Here is a 24,237-nt window from a genome sequence, read left to right as displayed (position 1 = left end):
CTTTGAATTTGAGTAAAATTAATATATTTATTCGTGTCCTGCATAGGATAATATATAAAAATATGTATAGTAATTTTTGTTATAAAATTTTTATAAAATTAAATTTAAAATTTAACTCTTTTCAATATTGAAATTAATAAAATTAATGAGTAATGATTTTATTTGTTTTCAAATATAACAATTATTCATTAATAGTAATATATATAATTTATAATTAAATTAAAATATTTATATTAGAATCCTATCTTTTCAAATATTTTTCTTTAAATAACATTAGTCTCATAATTTATGGAATAAAACTTTAATTTCAAATACTCTTACTTTTATGAAAGACCGATTTAAACAAGTACAATTCAATATAAGATAAAATTCTCCTTAAAATATATTTTTTATTATCATAGCAAAATAAACTATTATAAAAAATTATTTTTGTTAAAATCTATCTAAAACTATTTTATATTTTTGTATCATCATATTTTTGGAATCAAAGTAATATAACTGACGTCGTTATCAGTTGTAACTTATCAATATATTTTGTCTATTCTTGAATTGAAAAAGTGAGAGAATATAACGGCTAAAAAACAGGGAAGACGATGAATGCTAAAGAATGAGAGAAAGAAGAGGAAGGAGAGAAATGGGTTAAAGAGGAGACACTACAAAAAATTATCAGAATAGCGACCAATATAGAATTTCTAGGATCAAAAAAATATTGCTCGCTAAATTATATTCAGTGACCAATTTTAGCGACCAACAAATTCGGTCACTAATAGCAATTGAATTAGCGACTGATAAGTTTATTATAAAACGAGACCAAAGTTGGTTGCTAAATCGATTACTATTTTTTAATTTAGCAACCGAATTAGCAATTAAAATAAGAGAAGTAACGTCTTTGGGATTCTTGGCCACAAAATCGGTCACTATTTTTTAATTTAATGACCGATAGAAAAATATGGTGAAAAATTGTTTGGTTGCTAAATTGGTTCTAATTGTTCAGATAGCGATCAATTTTAGTGACTAACAAAATGGTCACTAATAGCAACCGAATTAGCCACCGATAAGTTTTTATACAACCAGAATAAGGTTGGTTGCTAAAATCAATCATTAATTTTTAATTTAGCGACCGAATTAGCAACCAAAACAAAGAAGTAACATCTTTGGGACTTCTGGTCACAAAATCAGTTGCTATTTTTTAATTTAGCGACCAAATTTGCAATCGATAAACAAATAGGGTGAAAAATTTTTTGGTCGCTAAGACTATGATCTCTAAATCAGTTGCTAATTGTTACGATAGCGATTGATTTTAGAAACCAATAAAAAAATACTATTAAAAACTAACCAGTCACTAAATCGGCCACTAATTTAAATAAAATAAGATAGTTCCTGAGTTACCCTCACTAACCCTAACTCAACTCACCCACACCATTCTCACCTTCTCCAAATAATTACCGAGTTACCTGCCGAAATCACATCACCGTCTTCTGAGTTACCCACACCATTGCCATCTTCTTCATCGCAGCGCCGTCTTTGTCATCTTCTAATTGCAGCGCCGTCTTTTGAGGTCTCTACGCCATTGTCTTTCTGAGGTTTTAGCGTCGTCGCATTCGTCTTTTAGACCTCGGCATCGTTGGCATTGACTGAGCTCGCAGATCATCTCATCACCGTCCAGATCTGACTTTCTCATTGTCATGCCGTTCTTTTCTCACCGTTGCCTCCTCTGGTCGCGCCGCCTCTTCTACTCATTCCTTTGTTGCAGATTGTCGCCTTGCCGTCCAGATCTGTTATTGCTCCTTGTCGCGTAGTTCATTTCTCACCACTACTTCCTCTCGTAACTTTTTTTCTCAGGCAACAACAACAACCACAGTCTCTCCGATAACTTCTTCTCAAACTAATTTAATTGATATTTTGAAGCCTCAAATAACGATCATTTGTTGCTGGCGCAGGAAGATAATGTATCTAATCAACGCGAGCATGTAGTCCACCTTCTTGCGAATGAGTAATCTCGGTTTCGAATTCCAGATACGACTGATCCTGTAATTCTTTGTTTCTTTAATTTCTGATATCTCGCCTTCTCCTTGTCTGCTTTAGATTTTTGGTACGTCAATGTAAAAGATAATTATTTTTAATTACATTATATAATTAAATATATGCATATCAACATATTTTATGACAACAGTGCATTAAAATTAATTTTGTTTCAAAAGAGAATGGCTTATCTAATATCTATAATGTAAAAGAACTAATCTCATCTAATATATTGATGAATCAAAATATATATATCTAAGAAATCAAACTTTGCTAATCAACATTTTATTCAAACATTATTACAATATTTAATTTTTTTGAGCATCTAATACAACAATATAACAATATCTCTTGCAATATTTGCCCCATCACGCACAACCTTGTTTTCATTGCTTAATGGTGAATTACCATTGAACCCTTTCTCACAAATGTAAGACTCAATAACTGCATTAGCAACGGCATTTTCAGCAAATTTAGGGTTATTAGCCTCAATTCCGCTAATGGCTTGTGGCAAACCAACCTTTAAGATTCTGTCGTTGTAATGGCCAATACATGAATCCAAGGCATCCTTAAATTTACTAGTAGCCCCTTGTTGGAGTTGATGAATCTTGTTCAATACAACGATTGATCTTAATTTTATGAAATCAATCATGTTTAGTTCTAATTCTCTGCGATTAGCATTTCTGCTACTTGGGTATGAATTGAGGATTTGGACACACAGATTCGGAAATAGTGTTTCGTTGCATGTGGAATGAATTAGTGTCTCATTATTGGGGTGGAAAACACTACATTGACCAATTGGCATTGTGATTAGAACAAGAATTGTGAAGACTAGAGATGTGGGATTCAAGTTTTTTGCCATCTTTGTTAAGGATAACAAAATACTCACAAAGATTATCATAGACAAGAGGATGGATGGAATGAAAAATGATCAACTGAATTTTTCGTGGGGTTTTTGTTCTTCCACTCAGAGTAATGAGGCCATTTACATGCACTATTCGTGGGTTGGTCATCAATGCTAGCTATTTAATGTTGCACGGATGACAAAGTGGAAATTAAATTTTTAGTAAACTACAATCATAACTCACATTAATTAATCTTTGAGCTAATCTCCATTAATGTATATTGATTTTTTGTACAAATTTTATGTGATCAAAATTTTTTAGAATTCTAAAAGTTTGATTGTTACTCCCAAAATTTTTAAATTGAACTTGTTATTATCATTTTTTTCGGAGAGTCAATTAAACTTCTAAAAAAGTATAGTAGATCAAGTTTTAGTCACATGAAATCTAAGCAAATAATCCAAATCTTAGCAAGTTAACCGCAAAATCAACACGTCATATAAAAAAATCAACTCATGAGCTAATGTGAGTTATTATTGTAAATTTTGATGGACGACTTAAGTCAATTATATATTTAGAGTCAATTTGACTTTGATTTTAATTTTCAAGAACAAAATTGAGTATTAACTTGACAAAATTATAATAAAATATTTTGGATAGTCATTAAATTCACATATTATTTTTTTATGATTATTTACGCAATTAATGTAAAAATAGTTATTTTTGTTGTCAATACATTAATATAATTGAATACATCTATAAAATTATTTTATACTTATAGTACATCAAAATTAAATTTTTAGCTAATACATGTTTTAAGATATATAGCGAACACATATCAAAGCTATCAATTATTCTTTTTATAAAAAAACACAAAGTTTAAATTTTAAATTTGTTATATATTTATTAAAATAAACTAATAATAATTTTAATATGTGACTTAATGATACATGTTAGTAAAACACGCACTAAATTTAAATCATACCATAAAATTTTTGCATAAACGGAAAAATATACCCTTTCCATGAGTAAATCATAAAAGATTATCGAAATTATCAAATTATTAATAAAAGTATTCTTCAAAATTGTTAAAATAAAAGTTCTTGTAAAAAAAAAATTAAAACGCGACAAAAATTCAATCGTTAAATATATATTCTCAAAAATAAATTTAGAATTTAAATTTAATTTTGATGTATTTTTTGTAAATATAATTAAAATTATTTTTATTTTTAAGATTTAGTAATTATACACTAAGTGAATTTTTTGTAATTTTTTTTAGATGAGCAAAAGTATTTTAAAAAACGCAGCTGCATTATAGGTACAAGATACATTTCATTTGTGGTAATTAATTGCTTCGGTAATCTTCTAAAATTAGAGAGTAAATTATTTTTGTCAAAAATTATTACATAACATGTCTATTTTGTATACTATATATTAATATGTGAAATAATAAAAGTACTTTGTGCATATTAAAAATAAATCATCAATTCAGTTATTATATATTTATATATAAATATATGTATTTTTAACTTATGTTTAATATTTTATATTTTAATATATAAATTATATAAATAATTAATTTGATGACTAATTTTTTATGTATACGAAACATAATTGATGAAATAATGACACTTTAACCAATCAGTGGCGGAGCCACGTTTGTGGGAAGGGGACAATGGCCTCTCCCAAACCTCTAAATTTTTAGTTTAGTTCTTTTTAATTTTCAATTTTTCTTTCTTCTTAACTTATATTTTTTATGTTCGCTCCTCCTAAAAAAATTTCTAACTCCGCCTCTGCAACCAATCAAATAAATTTATAAAATTTGAGAAAAATAAGATTTTAAAAAAGTATATTAGATACCCTTTAAAATTATGCAAATTATTAGAAAAATAAAGTCTTCTCTATAAGATTAAAAAGACTCGACAAAATATTAGAGTTTAATTGAAATTAAACACAATACTTCAAATTCAAGTAAAATATGTAACAATATTTATTATTTTATGTCTTACCATCAAATATTTATTTTATGTCTTAGTAAACGTATAATTAAATAAAACCTACCATATAATAATGCGTGATAGAAGATAATTTATTCTCAAGTTTAATTTTTAGACGGTGACATAATTTTAGTTGAAAGAGAGAGGGGGGCTTTTGAAAAAAGATAAACATTTTTTTACTTATATTTTTTTTAACTTTTTTTTTTACTTATATACATAAACAAATAAGTATGAATTTTAAACAATATATATTTTTTTCGTATTTCTACAAATCTACAAACATAACATACATAATACATAGACATATAAATATAATTTTTTTAGAAAAAAATGATATGTTAAAAACTTTAACTTGTTTGGTTAGAAAAAATAATAAAAAAAACAAACATAAAAAAAGAAGATATAAAACAATTAATAATTATGGAGGAGTAGAGAAAGAAAACAAAAAGAATGAAGAGAAGTGGGAAAAAATGGAAAATAAAAGAAATAAAGGCAAGAAGTAAGAAAGAAAAAAGAAATGAAAAAATATACCTACTATATGTGGAAAATGAATCTTTTCTAGTTTTTTTAACATTTGACAGAATATAGTATGATCTCTCACCTTTGATTCTATAAGTGGGACCAAAAATAAATAAGAAAGAAGAGTAATGAATAGTTAAATTAAACACTAAATACCATCAAGTTTTTTTTTATTGGAGAGGATCCAGTCCCTATACGTGTGTCTTCCCTAATTTTTTTTTGGGGTCTTGCTAATGAGTGTATTAAAGACGCATGTTAAAAATATCATAAAAAATTTATTAAAAATTGTTGAAAATATAATCTTTTTATATATTTCTAATTTGAAAAATTTTTAATTATATATTCTCTTAAAATGTACTTTTAGAATACAAAATAGCTAAATTCATTTTTTAAATTTTTTACTAATCTTAGTCTAATAAACTAAAGACTAATTTGTAGTGAATTTAAACCATATTTAAGAGTTACTACACACACAAAATTCAAACCTATGATATTTTCTTAAGCGAACAAGTATTAGATTTGTATGCAACCCAAGTTGATTTGTGTGCCTACCCTAATAATATGATATATATACGGAAAATTTTTTAATGTTGATAGAATTTTTATCGAATTTGCCTAAAAATAATATGGGTGTTGTTTCTTTTTTTTTTAAATTCTACATGTGAATGTTAGACAACAAAAAAGACCATATATGTCACCTAAAATATGTTGTCATTTCTCCTATTGATTGTTGTGTAATTTTGACATCCTTTTTTAAGGCTCATTAGCATCGGGGTCTTTTGACAAAAAAGAAAAATTTGTCAATTTGACATCATAATTAATAGCCAATGTACAAAATTATGTCTGTCTTTCCAAGTTATATTTATACTGAATTGAAGATTATTTATTATATATTATTATTAAAATGTTTAGAAGGAGAGTTGATTTAATTGAAAAATGTGCAATGAGATACAGAAGAGATGAGAAACGATGGGGATATTATTAGGTGAATTTATTATATTCATAAATTTAGACGGAAAAAAATAAGGGGATTGAACCCGACGTGAATCGAACACGCAACCTTCTGATCTGGAGTCAGACGCGCTACCATTGCGCCACGGATCCACGGTTATTTTTCTCTCCTCAATTAAATATCTTATTATTATGTATGATAGATGAACTTTGGATGCTCCAATAGCTTTTATATTGCATGAATCCGAACTTTGCACTCATAACACAGGCCTGTATTTTTCTGTGTTTCATCTTTCATGGTGGCAACCAAAAGAAAATTTGCTTTATTCGAGGTGTCAAGTGTGAACTATCAACGTTGTGTTTCATTCATACCACCATCAAATTAAGGCCAGCATGTTAATTGATGATTCTAGAAATTGTGTTGGATGTGTTGCACTATAATCTACGAAGATGTCTCGCACATAACTCGCTCTTTAAGCACATTAAAGTGTCAGAAATCCTACTACAAAATTATTTCTAGAATAAACATTTAAATATCCAAGAAATGATTCCTCTACTGTGCGAGTTTGAAAGGCGTTTATTCATTCCATTCAATTTACATTTCATCTTCTCCAATACAAATCTCCAAACCCTCCTAACATTTTGGCCTTTCCTTCTTTTAACTATACAAACTATACCACCCTACAAAAGTTCAACAGAAAAAAAAAAAAACTGTGGAACCTATGCTCCTACTGAAGCCAAAAACAAAAGGGGTCAGAGGAAAAAAGGAGGAAAGAAAAAAAGAATACAGACGGAAATGGTATGTACATCCACCTTGCAGATGAATAAATAAATGGATCTAGCCACTAGAACTTAAGCATTCACCCTCCCCATTAGATGAGACATGACCAACAAGGCAATGTTGAATATGATGCTGTGGATAAACTTGGCTCCTTTTCTTGTCACAACCAACCATTTTCCAGCATGCTTTTCTACCTTTGTTATTAATAATTATACTTCTATCATCAAACTGGGCATTCTTGGGGAGCTGCGACGGCGATAGGAGGTGCAACTCCAACCTACCGGGAGTTCCCTCGCAGCCGTTTCTGATAACCTTCATGAACTCTCCCTCCACCAACTCTATGTCCAGGTAGTTGTTCCTTCCAGATTGCAAGCCCCAGTAGAAAACCATGTTTGGCTCGCTTTTGTCGGGGTCAGTGTACTCTGTAGGGTTAGGATCACAAAAACCCTGGATCCCCTCAAGCTGCATCGGACGAATACCGCAGGTGAGGAACTGATGATGAAAGTAACAATAAATTACAAGATGGCTAAGTTTACTACTTGAGATACTTACAATGATGAGAAGACTGCGGAAGCGTGACTTGACCCAACCAACCCAGTCGCCAAGCTCACATTGATTGGTAGTAGATAGGTAAATCTTGACAAATTTGGAATACCTTCTTGAGTATGGAAAAAGCTCAAATATATTGTCCCACGTGAAACCTGGCTTCAAAAGATCCTTCAATGACAAACCAAACAAAGCGAAATGAGCAAAAACAGAATAAGGTTCAAACCTACAAAGTATTAGTATACTATATGCTAATAAAGAGACTTATGTTGAAAAAACAGAAACATACCCTTGTCATATTGTATCCACGTACAAACTCGGTCCTGATCCGGTAGAAAGTGCTTTTGGTTATATTTGAATGGCAAAATTCACAAGGGCTAGATGGCAGCAAAATAGGCATGAAAGATCGCATTTCCATGCTCTCTAGTTGTTTTAGGAACATTCCTTCCTGCAGCGTCACTGGCGAAGGCCAGGACCAAAAGGCAAATGTTCGGAAAAAGTTCATAATTAAAGCATTTATGGAGGCATCAGGATGCCGTTGACAAACATAAGCTGCGAGAATTGCCAAATGGACTCCTCCCAAGTAACCATGTAACTACAAGACAAGCCATAAAGGATGAGTTTGTGCATGATGTCATACATAAGCATCACTTAAAAGATAGAGAGTACGCTTGAACTTACTGTGCCATAAACTCCTCGCCTTTTTGCCCATAATTTAAGACACCGTACCATAGCTTGAAAATTCTGAAACACACGAATATTAATGTAAGAAACACAATCAAAATGCTTAAACACCACAAAATAAAACGAAACTAAGATCCCTCACTGTCCCCAAAGGTACAGAATAACAGAAAAAAGGGGAGACAAAGGATTGACATGCATCATACCTCAACATTTGGTACTAGCTGAAGAATGCGTTTATTTGCTCGTACACCAGACAAGCTTTTCCAGCTGGTGTCATCAATATTCCTCAAGAAGAATGGGTGTAGTATGTCAACACTCTGCACACCAATAGAATTATGTGAGCATAATATTATTTGGAAGAAACTTTGAACATATATGTTCACAAATCCAAAAGATAAACAAGATTACAGGAACTACATTATGACTTCTCATACTGACCTCAGGAACGTATAGTACTTTCAAGCAAGCATATGGAAGATCAATGGAAATTCCATCGAATTTGAATCGCATAAGAGGGACTTTTGCACTCTTGACACAGTAAAGCTCCGACACTTCTGGCCTACTTTTAAGCATGTCGTGCAAAACAACAAAGAAGTCTTCCTGTATAGATCATATCGCATAGAAATTAAATTAAATAAATACAACATACCCAGAAAGGAAAAGATAAAAAAAACTCACCGAAAGGGTTGCAAAATAAGGAGCAACACACAAAGCATCAATGTCGGAGTCAGCACTGTGAACCTGAACATCACGAGTGTTAAAAAGAAAAAACAAGCTTTCAAGACTTGTCAACAAGTTGAATAGACTAATGCCAGTAAATTCGAAGATACATGGAAAAGAACTTAAAAGGGAAGCACTTACTCCAAGGCCATAAGATCCATATGTCAATACCGTGGCAGATGTAGCTGCAATCTGATGCTTTGGTAATCGCCGTTGTACAGCAACCTGCTTGATCCATGTTGACACAATCTGCAAACTCAAACAAATAGCATGATAAGAAAAGTGATAACATATAAGTTCCAGATTACTAAATGAACAACAGCCCGTCAAAAAAGTCATGCAAAGTGCATAGATAAATATTGATATACAAGCTGAGACAAACAAAACTAAGATTAGCATACAAGTGGCCAAGACTCAAGTGCAGGGATTGCTAACCTACTCAACATGGTTTCTAGAAATGAAAAAGTCATGTTTTTGCCAGGAAAGTTGCAACATCTATAGCTATGTGATTTGTGCAATTTGATTAATAACTTGACTATTGTATGAACAACTTCACATCTTTCTCCAATTTGATAAATACATAATGAATGACGATCACAACAAAAACAGCCCATTTCCTAAAATGCTAAAAAACAATGTTGCAAATTTATCAGGCAATGAATCAATAAAAGAAACACAGAAAGATCAGCATGAAAAATGCCACAGGAAAAACTACAAGAATGTAAGCAGAAATGAAGGGCAATGGGTGTAGATAGAAACCTGTTTGAGCTTCTGAATAGCATTCTTCCTTCTCTCTTCCTCTTCCACAGAAGGAACAAGTCCTTCATCAGCCATAAACTGCACAAAGATTAAACCCCCAAAATCAAATCACAAAAAGGCCACAAACTTTACAGAAAACCCAGAACCCCAAGAAGAAAGAAAGAAACCCCTAAAATACCCAAAAATTAGGGTTTTACCTGAAGAAGGGACATAGACCTCTGGTGATCCATTGAGAAGATGAGAGAAAGGTTGAAAGGGAAAGGTTGCGGGGGTGGAACAAGCACCCCCGAAGAAGGATCAATACGCAGAAACGGCGGTGGAGGTGGCGGCGGCGGCGTCGGGGGTCGAGGATGAATAGGAGGGTCCAAAACGACGCCGCTTAATGAATAAGAATAAGAAGGAGGAGGAGAAGAAGGGGCGTGTGCTTCAAATTCCATGCAAGTTGGGGAAAGGGGGGGATTTATTAGAAAGAAGAAAACCCTCGGAGAAATTGCAAAACCCCTAAAAATAAAGCTGGTGACAGAGTGGTAGATGGAATAATAAAAATTTCAATAGCGATTCTTCGTGCGAAGGTTGAATGTCAAAAGTTCTAAAAAAAAGAAATCTAAGAGGAACACCGAGTATGCGAATTTTTCTGTTGACTAGCTTGAAACCTATATTTAGTAAGAATCGGAATCGCGAAAAGAATGACTGAAATGTGAACTTCTCTGCTCTCTCTCTCTCTCTCTAATTTGGTTTCTATGTCTATCTATCTATCTGTCTTTCTCAGCTACGCTGTGAACTGTGAACTCCTCTGTGTGAGAAACTTCGTCATCTGTTCGTTGTGTCCTAGGGAAAGGTGAAAGCTCGTGCTGGACAAGTGCCAACATGCTGAATTGCCAGGTGTCCCCATTTTAGACCTAGTCATCAATCACACGCCACTATTTTTCCTTTTTTTATTTTCATTATTTTATTTTTTTAGATTAAATATTATTTTTAGTCCCAACTATTTGTCGGAAAGACAAAGTTTCATTCACAGTTAAAAAAATTTTAATCGGTCTTTTAACTATTTAAAGTAATTAAAGTAATTTCTCTAGACAGTCTTTTTCACTCGACAAAATAATTTCTAACGCATCAACAATTCACTATTTATTAGTGCCGTTTAGATTGATTATTTAAATAGTTGAAGATTAATTAAAATTTTTAAATTTAAATAAATAATCAAAAATAAAAAAATTAATATATATTTTATTTTGGGAGCTAGGATGGAAGGAAGGGGCTGTCAGATTCAATTATTTAATTATTTATGGTTATTATATTCATATAAAATATTTTAATGTGAATAATCACTTTAAATAAGCATAAATACTTTTATATAATAACTACAGATAGGAGAATAAATTAAGCTTTGTGATTTATCGTTGCATAATAAATACAAGGATTAATCTTTACATACAAATATTTTGTGCTTACAAATTTTACAAACTTTGAAAAGAAAGAAACTCCTAAACGTGTTGTTTATGTTACGTGTATTTTTAACAGACTTTTAAATCAATTCAAATCAATTAACGCGCGAATATATAACCTTTATTTTTTAAAAGATTTCGTTTCTTTTTTCAAGTTTCTTGCCAAATTTGTTCGATCTCCTTCGTGCATTCTCTCTTTGTCTTTTCAGTCATTGTTTTACCTGCGTTTATCACTGGTTTCTTCATCGTCATTTACGTGTGTTTCTCTCTCTGTATTCTTGTTTTGTTTTTTTTTTCGATTTTAATGGATTCTGATATCAAGCTTTAAAATCGTTTTGAAAATAATGGATGATCCAATTTCAGAAATACACCCAAACGGTTACAGAAATACACCTAAATAATAACAGAAATACACTAAAAGGATTACAGAAATACACCCAAAGAATTTTAGAAATACACCCAAAATTCGTTGAAATACACCTTATCATAATATCAGGAAAGACAGTATATTTTTTTTAAAATATTTTAATATTTTGTTGGTTAAGAATGATGCACAACAATCTAAAAAAAACCTAGAAGAACAGTAAAACAGTATCTTGAATAATGTTTCTTCGTTTTTTCTGGTGATTTTTTATGAAGATTTGTATCTTTTCTTCTTGATTTTTTCTACTCTTCGCGAGGAGTTGGAACGTTTCTTCGGAATCGTAATTTGTTTCGAATGTCGCTTGAATCTTAATTGTTTGCGTTTTGATTGAGAAAGAAGAGGAAGAATGCGGCATAATGAACGTGTTGTGGAAAAATGCAACAGGTGATTAAGGCATGTGCGTTGGACGCTCAATTTTAAAAGAATGGTGCGCATATTTTTTTTGGACTTGGACCAATTTGTATAACTTATAAACAAAAAAGACTTGTATGTGTACCAAACCTCTAAATACAATACATACATGCATAGCACACGAGAAAATCACTTGCACCCGTCTTTAACCAACCTAAACTAAAGTTACAGTTTGAAGGGAAGTAAATATATAGGTCGATGTTCAAAATAGTTATGAAAAGACTACAATTGATACATGCCGAATAAGCATTAATACATGCAATATAATATGAAAAATTTGGTATACAATTGTTTTTTAAAAACATTTTTAAACGCTTGGGCTGACACTGACAGTACTGTGAAGTTGAATTTTATTCTTGGTCAGTAGATTCGGTGGGAGTCTCTTCGAGATAATTGTTTTAAGTTGAATTGCGATATTAGTGTCGTGTCTGATCAAGATTTAACGTGTCTGATCAAGATTTAACTAGATTTGATTGTACTCTCCCGGGTTCGATACTCACTGGAGGATGGGAATGGAACTTGCTTGCTTGGGAGGGTCGCCCACTTTGTGTGCCTCTGCAGTACTCGAGGGATTAGTCATTGGGCTTCCGGCCTGATGGATACCCTGGTGTAAACAAAAAAAAAAAACTAGATTTGATTGTATTATCAGAGATTCAAATGTAGATTGGATTACTAGGTTTTTTTTTTTGTTGGACTATTTGCCGCTGGGAACTCTTTTCTGTTTGGAACTTTGGATTATAACTTTGGAGGGTCAGATCTTAACTTAGAAGTGCGATTTAATAAGTGAGACAGATCTTATTCTAAAAATTCAGAAACTTATCCTCTGCGCTTGGACTGTGCAATTTGATTGGATTATGAGAAAAGCCAACAAAACTGCAAATTGACTTGTTGACTATGGAACTCGAAGAACTATTGATGAAGCTGTGTGGTTAGCCCCTTCGGAGGAGCTTGTTAATGTTCTTCTCTCTTGAGTATTTTCGTTAATGAAAGTGTCGGCGTAGTTGTTAAGTGCCAAAATAACATAATATTGTCTTTGCAAAACTCAATCAAATATGTGATCACTCAAAGTGTGATCCATTCCTTCCCATTTCCAAATCTTCACACCACAAACACGAAATTCCGCCTATAATTTCTTCTTATAAACCAAATTAAATACATACGATTCATATGTTCACAGGTCATAATCTCATAATACATACAACAAGTTCCAATTTCATGAAATAAAATATATATTCACATAAAAAATTAAATAAGGAATAATAATAATAAAAAAAAGATGAAAAGGTTAGAGACTACAACCACAACAAAGGAAGAAATAGCAAAGCATGGCCGCTAAAGCAACGGATTCAAGAACCGTCACAAAACCCCACAACACGTCATCTACCACGGAAAAGTTCACCCACCAATACGATAAGTCTACCGCTGGCCACCGCAACACCGTCCAAGGTGGCGACAGATCCAGTTCTGGCCACCGCATGTTCGACGTGTACCACCACCACCGTCCGGAACCTGACATCTATATATATATGATATACTTTCTTCTTTCTTTCCTTTTTATTTTCTCCTTCACCTTTAAGTTTTTTTTTTTGGTTGAATTCTTTGATCATTTGGAACTTTATCTTTTTATTATTTATATTCTACACGTGTTCAACCAGAACCACCCACCAGAATTTTCCTTCCATGATTACGTGATTAGATTAGATTGTTTTAAGATAAAATATTATTATTGTATATATCTTTTGGATTTGGATCCTTTTAATTTTGAATTTTACTTTAAAGAATAAAATGTGATTTTTTACTATTAATTTTATAGGTAAAACCAAAAATAAATATAAAAAAAAACTATTCAAAAATAGAAGATCACATTTTACTCTTTAAAGTAAAATTCAAACTTTAGAGAATTCAAATCTATATTTTTTATTTATTTAGATAAGTATAGTAGACTCCATTTTTCTTTATCAAAGTTATATTAAAGTTCACTTACTTTTTTTTGGTAATTTTTAATCAAAATAATGAAATACAAATTAGGAAGAGAAAGAAGAGTCTTTGTAGAATTGTAGTTCTGAATCCAAGCTGATGTAATTCCACGTTTTACAACTTAACTTATTCAATCTTTTCTTCGGTAAGATGAGTTCGAATAAAGTCAATACACTCTTATTTTTATTTTGGTTCCTACAAAATGTATTACTCTTTTTTATTCTTTTTTATGAATGATAAATGATTTCAATAATTATTTTAGAGGACACAAACATAAACTGAAACAAAATTCAATTTTTTGGATTTTTTTTTTCAAATTTTTGGTCACTCATGTAAAATATTGTCAACAAAATTTCATTTAACGTAATATTACAAAATTTGGAAATGAAAAGATCTTATATTTTAAAATAAATTTAGAATAAAAATATTTAGTCTAAAGTCCTTTTAAATTTTTGGTGACTCGTCTAAAGTCCTTTTAAATATATCTTTTTTTATTTTATTTCTCTTAACTATATATTTTTTAAATATATCTTTACTCTTTTTTGGTATTGTTAAATATATCTTTATATCTTTGGCATCTTTGATACATTGTGTCAGATATGTTTTTCTAACCTTCGGGCCCAAGAGCCCAAGAGTTAAAAAAAAAAGCTAAAATTCTTCTGAAGAATTTCACTTCACTAGAAGATGAGGCAGAAACAAGGATGGTGGATTCTCCAAAGAGAAAATATATGAAACTAAGTTTTAGTTAGTCAATATTTGCTAACTTTAGAGTTTAAATCTTATAATTTATGATTTAAAATTTATAATTTAGAATTTAAAATTTATAAATTTAAAATATAAAATAATTTTAAAAATTTGACTAACAATCGCAGAAAAAAAGTTAATTTTCTAACCTTACTCTTTAATTATCTAAATTTGGGTAGAATTAACTCTTCCCTTTGTTGCACAGGGCTAGAGCTTTCTCTTAGTTTCTTCATAAGACACTGCATACATAATGCTACCGGAGCCTTAGCAGCTGCAAAGAAATCCATAGGAAGAAGCATCTTACCTCTGATAGTATTAATTCAGTTTGTCTACTACACATCCTACCTCTGATTGTGTCATCCTCTCATTTCACCCATCTAAACCAAAATACGCTCAACCCATGAAATCTCCTTACAAAGCAAACAGAACAATCTCAACATAAAAAAATAAAACCAACCTGGCCTCGACCCAACACACATCACCTGCCATAATAAGCCATCTATCCACCATAACATGTGAGAATGCATTTATGAATAGATAATTCAGCTGAAAAACTAGTTCATAAATAAATGGGCAACATTTGGACCAAAGGAGGAGAATGTGAAAGAATCACAATAATTGCCAAATAAACAGTCTCAGCTAAATTTTCATTGAGAATTAAAGCTAAGCAAAATGATAAAATAAAATTGACAAAATTGCTTAGGGGGTCATAAAACATACTGCAAAAGCAATCTCGTATAGGCCAATTTTGACAGCGAGAAAAGATGCAACATTGTAACATCCTTGCCTCTTGAAACTCTTTCAAATAATACATCAACGGATAAATAATCTAATGAAGTGAAGCTTACAAAGTTTTAAAACGGTTACATCATTGAAGCTATCTAATAACTCCAGGGTGTAGCTGCATCCTGGCAAGCAATGGTAGCAGCAACAGAAGCCGAATTCGCCTTCAGTTTAAACACTTGTATGCTCCCTCCATCAGAATATATGAACAATGTCATATGCAAATCTTTATTTTTGTCAAAGAAGCACAGTATCATAGCAAGAACTTCAGCATAAGATATATACAAGTTAAATGTTAGGTTATATTCGAGTAGGAGGCCACTAATGTCATTGCACTACTCTAATGGCACAGCAATGGCTGCTCAAGAGCAACTGAAAATATCCATCACTTTATTTTAAACATTGGGAAGTCATTACTTGTTACTAGTACTACAGCTTGAATTAAAATAACTTACTCCATCACTCTTTGGTGGTAGACATACAAGTATTCCCATTTTTAACGGATTTTATATTGTTGAATCAAGTTAAATTTGCAGTCACACTTCACTGATATTATCATATTTCATAAGAGAAGGATACGTCCAAAACAGCACGAACGACTGCAGAAAGTTTTAAAAAGTAAGTTAGAATGCTATACGCCAAAAATATATATTCACACACACACACATATATATATATATAGAGAGAGAGAGAGCACAAACACCCACAGCATCTAAATGTAATGTATGTTGAATTGGCCAATAAGAGGTGTTAAAACTAGACAATTACATAGACCTCCTATGTAGAAAACTGCACAAGCTTTCCATTTAAAATCTCAAGTGTACTTTATTCAACATGAGTTTCACCACTATTCATAAAAATTTCCAGCTCGAGCATTAACACTCAAGAGGGGTCAACAATTTCATGTTGTACACCTTATCATTTTTGCCTCCAAAGACAACACAAAGGCCTTTCACCCATTTATGTTGGTATAGCTAATTTATTCAAATATTTCACAGGGCATCAATGGTGGGTATGCAAAATTTGGCAAACTCTACATAATTGATGTCTTGTATTCCTATCCATGATGCTAGTTACATCTTATCCTCTGTTTGTGTATGTTATTCCTATCTACCTTTCTTATCCAAACTAATTTCATCTTTTGATGTAAATAGGAAGTTCCCTATACACTAATTATTCCTAACAAAGATGCAATGAATACAAAAGACCTACCATTAGACCACCAAGAAAGCCATCAAGCAGCACTCGGTTCCAAGAGTCGAAGTAAGTGGGGATTGAAAATTTTGCTTTGGCTACAAGCCCAACTGAAGTAACTGCCATGAGAAGTAAGTAAAAGACAAATCCTTTCAAGCCTGTAAATCCTAAAATTCCAGCAACAACTCCGCCAATTATAGACAAAAATGTCCGACTGCAAAAGCGACAAACATAATAAAAACTTCGGTTGAAAACTTAGTCAATATTAAACACACAAATTTTTTCACTCTTTTCCCTTTTCCTAAGAGTGCTTTATATACGCATTTCAAGCACCCAGGTAGAACCACACATTGGAATCCATACCAAAATCACCATCCCAAATAAGCTGGTAGAGAAAGAAAAGAGTCAAACCATTCTTGCTACTTAGTAGTCAATCCCAAATATAATGCTCCTGGCTATATAAATGTATTCAAGATAGTATATTAAATCTATCTACTATAGAAACAAACCTGTAATAGATAATCTTCATGTTGTTCTGCATGTTCTCAGCATTAAAGGTCAGTAACTCATTCAATCCATTGCCTGATTTCTTCTCCTGCGAACCTGACTCGGAGTGTACAGCCATGATATCCCCCTACCTTTACTAATTTGATGATATTTCTGCAAACAGAAACAAAATCAAATTATTTTGTGTAGAAATAGCAGATGAATTTTTAAATACACATTCAGCACAATTGCACTGATGCTAATAATAAGCACATCCAAAGGGAGCATGACCAGACATGAAATGTCTTAAACTGCATAGTCACAAGTTCTCCAAAGTAGAGTACATCGTATGCCTATGAATCACTCTGAAGAAAATTAATTGAAAACATAATTTTCCGTCCAAACACCACTATGATTAAGCGTTTTGAACCAGGTAGAGGGGATTCCCTATTCAGCTACACTAGTATTTCAACACTTTAGATTCTGCAATCTACACTCTCGATATCTAATAATAAATAATAATAAAAAAAGCAATGTTCAAATTTCAGCATGATCCGTGAAAGCGTTTCAAGAGCATAAATTCCAACCAAACGGGAAAAACTTGACATAAAATCAAATGAAAATAATCTAATAGAACAGAGAATTACGAGAGAAAAGCGGTTCCGTTGCTGGAAAATCGATTCGAATAGTAGAGGCTGGCGATTCGTATTAGATTAGGCATTATTCAATTAAATTAAATCAAAGGAAATTGATGCGAAGAAGAGCTTACCTCGTTGTGAGAGAGAGAACAGTGTAAGAGCAAGTCAATACTGAAAAACTGAAGCCACTCTGCTCCCTTTCGGATCTTCCCTGTTCATCTCAATTTATTATTATAATAATAATAAATAATGGTATAAAAATAAAAATTGCGAAACTTACCAGGACCGCCTTGATAGTTTTTTTTTTTTGGTTTCCCACGGTATCCCCCAGCCCGGCAGGCCAAGGACTAATCCGCCGCGGTACTGAGCTCCATTTAAGGGTTTGCCGCTGGCCAATGGGTTGCTGCATGCACAAGGCGGGATTCGAACCCCCGACACTTGCTTAAGCGGACTAGTGAGCTAACCACTAGACCAACCCAACTTGGTTGACCGCCTTGATAGTTGTTGCCTAATGAAGGTGGATTGGGCCGCGCAAAATGCAGTGAGAATTGGGGCTTTTGTTTCTTGGTGGGAGGCAAATTGGGTAAACGGCATAAAATTATAACTTGGCCTTTCAATTACCACGATGACCAAAAAAACTTGGACTTGGGTTAGATATGTTTCCATTCAGCCCAACTGATTCTATTGCTTAACAACGTTGGGCTTTTAGTGCTTTGTAGCCCACTTTATTTCTGGTTTGATTTTCTTCCTATTGGGCTACTGCAATATTCTTTCTTTGTCCTGCAGCACTTTATCAAGCACAATTAAAAACTAATTGAGTGTTTAACCACTAAAAATAATGTTTGTCATCATCAAATTAATTTAGTTAATTTCTTAACTCAACATTAACAATTAACTTCGTTAGTCACTTAAGTCCTTTGCTCCGTTAACTTTAACAGAGGACAAAATAGTCCGTGGTAACTCTAACAGAAGACAAAATTATCTTTGACATCCTCTGTTCGAAAATGACACTGTTCTCTCCCAGTTTTCATCACAATATCTCGCATAACACTAACAGTTTAACATTATAACTTCAAGTTACACAATGCACACTCTGCAACTTCAATGTTCACAAAAAGAAAAATCTTCAACTTGTTTTCAACCAATTCATACTCAGAAAACTAATGACTATGTCTTTCAAGTACTCAGTCTTCGATCGATGGATCTCATGAATCTAGACAACAAGTCAGATTTGTTAAGACCCATCGTCGTCGTCGCTATCTCCCTTCTCCCCTGCTTTATCATCTCCATGACTACATTGTCTACCACTCCGATCACTTCATTCAGCTTCTTCTCCGAACCAATATTCAATAATCCCTTCAGTTTCCATATGAGTGGCAATGGTGACATTACTCGTTATAGTAATAGTTTGGATGTGAGGCCAAAGTTGTGTGCCAATTTGGACTCTGAGAAAGAAGAAATGAAGTACTCGGGGTCCATTTCAAATGAGAATTTGTATATGATGTCGAAGGAGAATCTTCTCATGATGTTCTAATGTCCAACAATCTATATTGCTTGTCGGAGAGAGGAGAAAGACGTGCCCTTGGAGTAGTTGTGAAACTTGGTCTTGAGAATGTGGTAGACGTTGTCGGAATTGGAGGTGATACTGTTATCGAGGACATGGAGACGGATGCTTCTGATTGGTGAAGTGCAGAGGGGTGGATGTACCACTCACAGAGATGTTGGAAGTGTGTGGTCCATGACATGTTAAGGTAGGTGCAACACGCATGACAGTTACACCATGGCTCGATCTTGGAGATGAAGAGGAGGAAGGAAAAAGATGAAAAAGAAGACTGTGAAGGTGAAGAAGAAAGGTATGAATGTTAGGATTATGCGAGATATGATAAAAATTGGGGAAGAACAGTGTCGTTTTTGAACAATGGGGTCATGGATGATTTTGTCCCCTGTTAGAATTGTCAGGGATCATTTTGTCCCCTGTTAAAGTTGTCAGGGATTATTTTATCTTCCATTAGAGTTGACGGAAACAAAAACCTAAATGACTGACAAAATTAATTGTTAGGGACCAATCAAATAATTAATTTTAGTTAAAAATTAAAATGTCTGACCCAAAATTCTTTGAGAACCAAAATGAGTAAATACTATAATATAAATTAACTGATCATTCAAAAGCTAGTGGTACAACTGATAAACTATCATTTTATTCAAGAGATTATAATAATAATAATAATTTAACATAGCATGTTTGTGATATATAGTTCCTTTTGCCTATGAGAAGCATAACATTTTTCAAGATACATATTATAATCTCACACAAAAGTAGTATGGTAACACTTACATAGAAACTACATAATCGTACATAAGCTAATAATTAATTAGTTTTAAGATTGCAAGAAAGATTTAGCAATAGCACCACTAGCTCCATTAGGAAAGAAGCCACCAGGAATATGAGCATCACCAGTTCCATAAACAATTCTCAATATTTCTTCAGGAGTCCTATCATATGAGAGTGAAGCATTGTTACCAGCAAGAACATTCCCTACAACCCTGCCTTCAGCACCCAATGCCATTGGAACAACAAGACCCTCATCTTTCACACCAGCGTTTCCTAATCTGTCTCTAAGCACTGAGATGCGATTTGTGAACTCCGCAACTGTCAATCTATAAGGCATCACACGAACTTCTAAGCGTTCGTATAGCCATGTTCGAATAACTGCATCTTGCCCAGATTCTACTCCTAGTAGACCTGCAACCAGCTGTTCATTACACAAGTAAGATTCACTTTTTGTACACTGTAACAAAACAAATTTTCTTAATAATAAATGCTTATTGATTCAAATAGATTTAATTTTTAAATAATTAGGTTCTTATCATTTAAATAAAAAGAAATTGGGTTGATGATAAAACCTGCTAGTCAAAAATAATAAATTCTGCTGGTCTTATAATATTTATTTATTTGTAATTAAATTCCTATATAAAAATTTTATAATTAGAATATAAAATGCATTTTTTTAAAAGATACATTTTTTAAATGTTTAATTATTTTGTTGGTCCTTATAGTTTTGCGAAATTTTCAATTAGGTCCCTATACTTTTTTTCTTGTAATTGAATCTTTGTGCCAATTTTTTTTTAGTTGGGTCCTTACACTTTTTTTCCCTTTTATTTAGGTCCCTATACCAATTTTTTTTAGTTAGGTCCTTATAAAATTAAGCCAATCACTATTAAGAGGGACTTAATTGAAAAAAAAAATAGTACAAGGACCCAATTAAAAAAAAGTATAAGGACCTAATTAAAAATTTCATGAAACTATAGAGATCAATAGAATAATTAAACTTTTTTTAAAAAAATAAGAGTATTGCGTAATATTTCTTAAACCTTTGAATATAACAAATTACTATGCACATATAAACTTTTAATTGAGAAATATATATCGTGTATTAATTTTATAATTATGTTAGGTGTATACTAAAATTAGTTATTAAAATTAATTATTAAAGTAAATTATATGTTAAAATATAAAATACACATTTAAAATAAATTAAATTATATATATATATTTTTACGTAAATACATAATAATTAATTTTATTGTATAAATAATATTTTTAATTAATTTAATATAATAGTGGGTAAGATAACAACTCATCTTTGTTCTTGAAAAAAAGTATTAATATAGTCTTTTAGAATAATAGATTTAGACACGTTGCTTTCAAATTAACCTCTATAATTAGAGTAAAAAGTTTTAATTTAAACTAACTTGTCCACATACATTTGTTATTTTAAAAAACTTACTTATACATTTTTTTAGAGATTAATTTATCTAAACTGTAAATTTTCAAGAGTTTATTTGTCAATTTTTATTTTTCATGCAGGTTATTAATTACCTTGTAAAACTAATAATATTACATACATATAATGTTTAACAAGTATTTCTTTTTCCAACGTTTTCTCATACAAAATTATAAAATAAAGCATGATTAATTAGTAGTTGAGTTTGGAGGTTTAATTTACCCTCTTAGAAGTGGTGTTTTGAAGCTGTGGATTGGTACCAACATAACCAGTAAGGCCAACATAAGGAATAACGTAAGATGCAAGCAAATAGTTGATCTCACTTGCATAGGGATCAAATGGAGGATAGAGCCTTCTCCCAAAAGCACTATCCATTATTCTCGCAAATGTTCCTAGTCTTAGATCCAATACTGGCCTTGGGAACCCTTTCACCTCTTTCTTTATGGCCCTGCAATAATCCAAAAACTAAGTATCTTTCTTAAGTTATTTACTCTTGTTATTAACACAATATTAGAATACACAAATTTAGTTGAAAAAAATAAACATGTTATTTATTAATCAGAAATGATTTTCTTTTTCCATAAAAATGATCTTTATTAATATGTTTTCAAGAAAAATAATTAAAAAATTGTATATAAAATGTAAACTAATCAATAAATTATTAATTAAAATTTAAAACCCACAGTTAATTATTTGATATAAAAAACGCTCCTTATAAAAAAGTATATCTTAATTTATATTAATAATGGTTATGAAGGCACACAACTAATAGGAATCCACAAGTGGAAAAAATTTTTAAAAAAATATTTTATTTTAGAATAGAATATAAATTCATAAAACTTATTCATGCCAACGGATATACTTCTTGTATAATGAAGATATAAACACAAGTAACATATTAAATGACCTAATAATTTTTAATAATTACGCTTTAATTTGATTTTGATGTACTAATCGAAAATGTAAAATATTTTACAAAGTCGTCTAATTACATTTGTTTTTTTGGATAACCATTTACGTGATTGATTAATATAAAAATCGTGGAAATTCACGTACAGTCGACTTCATGTGAAGTTGATACCTGAGAGTCGTTAGATAAAAATTTAGTCAAATCAGTTAAATCATCTAACGACTCTTAGATATTAACTTCATGTGAAGTCGATTCCACATGAATTTTTACCATAAAAAATAGCTATTTACACATAAAACTGTTTTATATTAAATAGCACATCAAAATTAAATTTATTATTTTCATATAAAGATATTTTGAAAAGTGAATAAATAATGAAAGAACCTCAAATGTCCAACTTCTTGATAAGCAAATTGTGAGATAAGATCCCTAACAAGAGGACTAAGAGCGGCTAATTGGGCACCAATGGGAGCAGGTCCTCCTCCTGCTAATTCAGGGGCAACCACATCCAAGCCATAACCCAATGCTCCATACAAGAAGAACTCGGCTTCCAAGTACTCCAAATTCAGAGCGAATTCAATCCGATCTGCATCTGAAGGTTCTGATGAGTTTCCTTTGGCTTCTACAGCAATCGTGAAGGGGAGCGACGCTATTATTAAAAATGAAATAATGGGAATGTGATGAACTGCCATCTCTTCTTATTTTCTGATATGCATGAATTATAATTTCACTATACCTCGCCTTTCTTTTATATTTATATATATATAATCACTCTCTTTGTAAACAAGTTCCATAAATCAATAAATTAAGGTTTGAATAAACTTTTGCTATTGTACTACTCCTTGGTCCGACCGTCATCATAAGTTTGCATATAAATGCGCATTATCTATATTATAAGTTTATAATAATAACCCCGTTAACAATAACATGTCATCTATATCTATACTTATATACTATATATTATGAGAATACAAAATAGTTTATTTGAATTCATGATCTTTTGTTCAATTATAAATCACTTAACAACTCAACTAATTTAATTTTTATTGTTTTTATATTTTTTTAATAAATAAAAGGTGAAATAATTATTTTCTAATAATTATTCTTGCTATTATCATGTCTCGTTTTGCCTGTTATATACTTATATTAGCATTTAATCGAATAAACTAACAACGAAGACTAAAATAAAGACATTTTCAATTTTATTAAATCAAAACTAAAAAAAAAAAACAAATTATAAAGTTAAAACCAAAAAATATTTTATAAAATTTAAAATTTATTTAACCATAAATTTAATTACATATTTCTATTAATAAACATAATTATTTATAATATATTATAATTTTATATATTCATTCTATCTTGTACACTCTTTGACTATGGGTATAAATAATTCATCTGAAATAAAGTGGATACAAATAACTAATGCATTAATTGTGAGAATGAGCAAAGGGAACAGGGAAATGCTACATGCCAAGAGGGTGTGACTTATAGTCGTAAACTTGTTCAAAGGGATCCTAATTCCTAGCATTCTATTAGTTAAGAGAAAATTGAGATTTTATATTAAATTAAAAACGTCATTTTTTTAATTAGTAAAAATTATCTTTATAGTAAAAACT

General features: G+C 31.4%; 4 protein-coding genes and 1 non-coding gene across 6 annotated transcripts; all 5 read right to left on the bottom strand.

Moving 5' to 3' along the window:
* Positions 1–2,347: 2,347 nt before the first annotated feature.
* Positions 2,348–2,884, bottom strand: LOC112794208 (cell wall / vacuolar inhibitor of fructosidase 1-like). The gene has a single exon (XM_025836315.2). It carries the CDS (start codon positions 2,882–2,884, stop codon positions 2,348–2,350), a length of 537 nt encoding a protein of 178 aa, XP_025692100.2.
* Positions 2,885–6,412: 3,528 nt separating this feature from the next.
* Positions 6,413–6,484, bottom strand: TRNAW-CCA (transfer RNA tryptophan (anticodon CCA)). The gene has a single exon. It is a non-coding gene; the product is annotated as a tRNA-Trp (tRNA).
* Positions 6,485–6,867: 383 nt separating this feature from the next.
* On the bottom strand, positions 6,868–10,690 carry LOC112796310 (nuclear poly(A) polymerase 3). The gene is made up of 10 exons (XM_025838692.2): positions 10,019–10,690; positions 9,822–9,899; positions 9,204–9,311; positions 9,021–9,083; positions 8,781–8,942; positions 8,546–8,659; positions 8,340–8,402; positions 7,948–8,253; positions 7,665–7,829; positions 6,868–7,574 (listed from the first exon to the last, which is right to left on the bottom strand). The coding sequence occupies exons 1-10, from the start codon at positions 10,256–10,258 to the stop codon at positions 7,170–7,172; spliced, it is 1,704 nt and encodes a 567-aa protein (XP_025694477.1). The 5' UTR covers positions 10,259–10,690; the 3' UTR covers positions 6,868–7,169.
* Positions 10,691–15,440: 4,750 nt separating this feature from the next.
* On the bottom strand, positions 15,441–18,290 carry LOC112796309 (uncharacterized). Of its 2 annotated transcripts, XM_025838690.2 has the most exons (6): positions 18,204–18,290; positions 18,055–18,134; positions 17,309–17,459; positions 16,818–17,013; positions 16,185–16,204; positions 15,441–15,831 (listed from the first exon to the last, which is right to left on the bottom strand). In XM_025838690.2, the coding sequence occupies exons 3-6, from the start codon at positions 17,422–17,424 to the stop codon at positions 15,801–15,803; spliced, it is 363 nt and encodes a 120-aa protein (XP_025694475.1). In that variant the 5' UTR covers positions 17,425–17,459; positions 18,055–18,134; positions 18,204–18,290; the 3' UTR covers positions 15,441–15,800. The 2 variants fall into 2 exon arrangements, with proteins under 2 accessions (XP_025694475.1, XP_025694476.1); XM_025838691.2 differs by lacking the exon at positions 18,204–18,290 and having other exon boundaries at positions 17,933–18,056.
* Positions 18,291–20,099: 1,809 nt separating this feature from the next.
* LOC112796308 (ferritin-like catalase Nec2) lies at positions 20,100–23,462 on the bottom strand. Its single transcript, XM_025838689.3, has 3 exons — positions 23,003–23,462; positions 21,931–22,156; positions 20,100–20,676 (listed from the first exon to the last, which is right to left on the bottom strand). Exons 1-3 carry the CDS (start codon positions 23,308–23,310, stop codon positions 20,302–20,304), a joined length of 909 nt encoding a protein of 302 aa, XP_025694474.1. The 5' UTR covers positions 23,311–23,462; the 3' UTR covers positions 20,100–20,301.
* Positions 23,463–24,237: the final 775 nt, after the last annotated feature.

The sequence above is a fragment of the Arachis hypogaea genome, chromosome 4 (genome assembly GCF_003086295.3).
Source record: "Arachis hypogaea cultivar Tifrunner chromosome 4, arahy.Tifrunner.gnm2.J5K5, whole genome shotgun sequence".
NCBI classification, from domain to species: Eukaryota; Viridiplantae; Streptophyta; class Magnoliopsida; order Fabales; family Fabaceae; genus Arachis; species Arachis hypogaea.
This window is presented reverse-complemented; position numbering and strand designations above follow the sequence as displayed.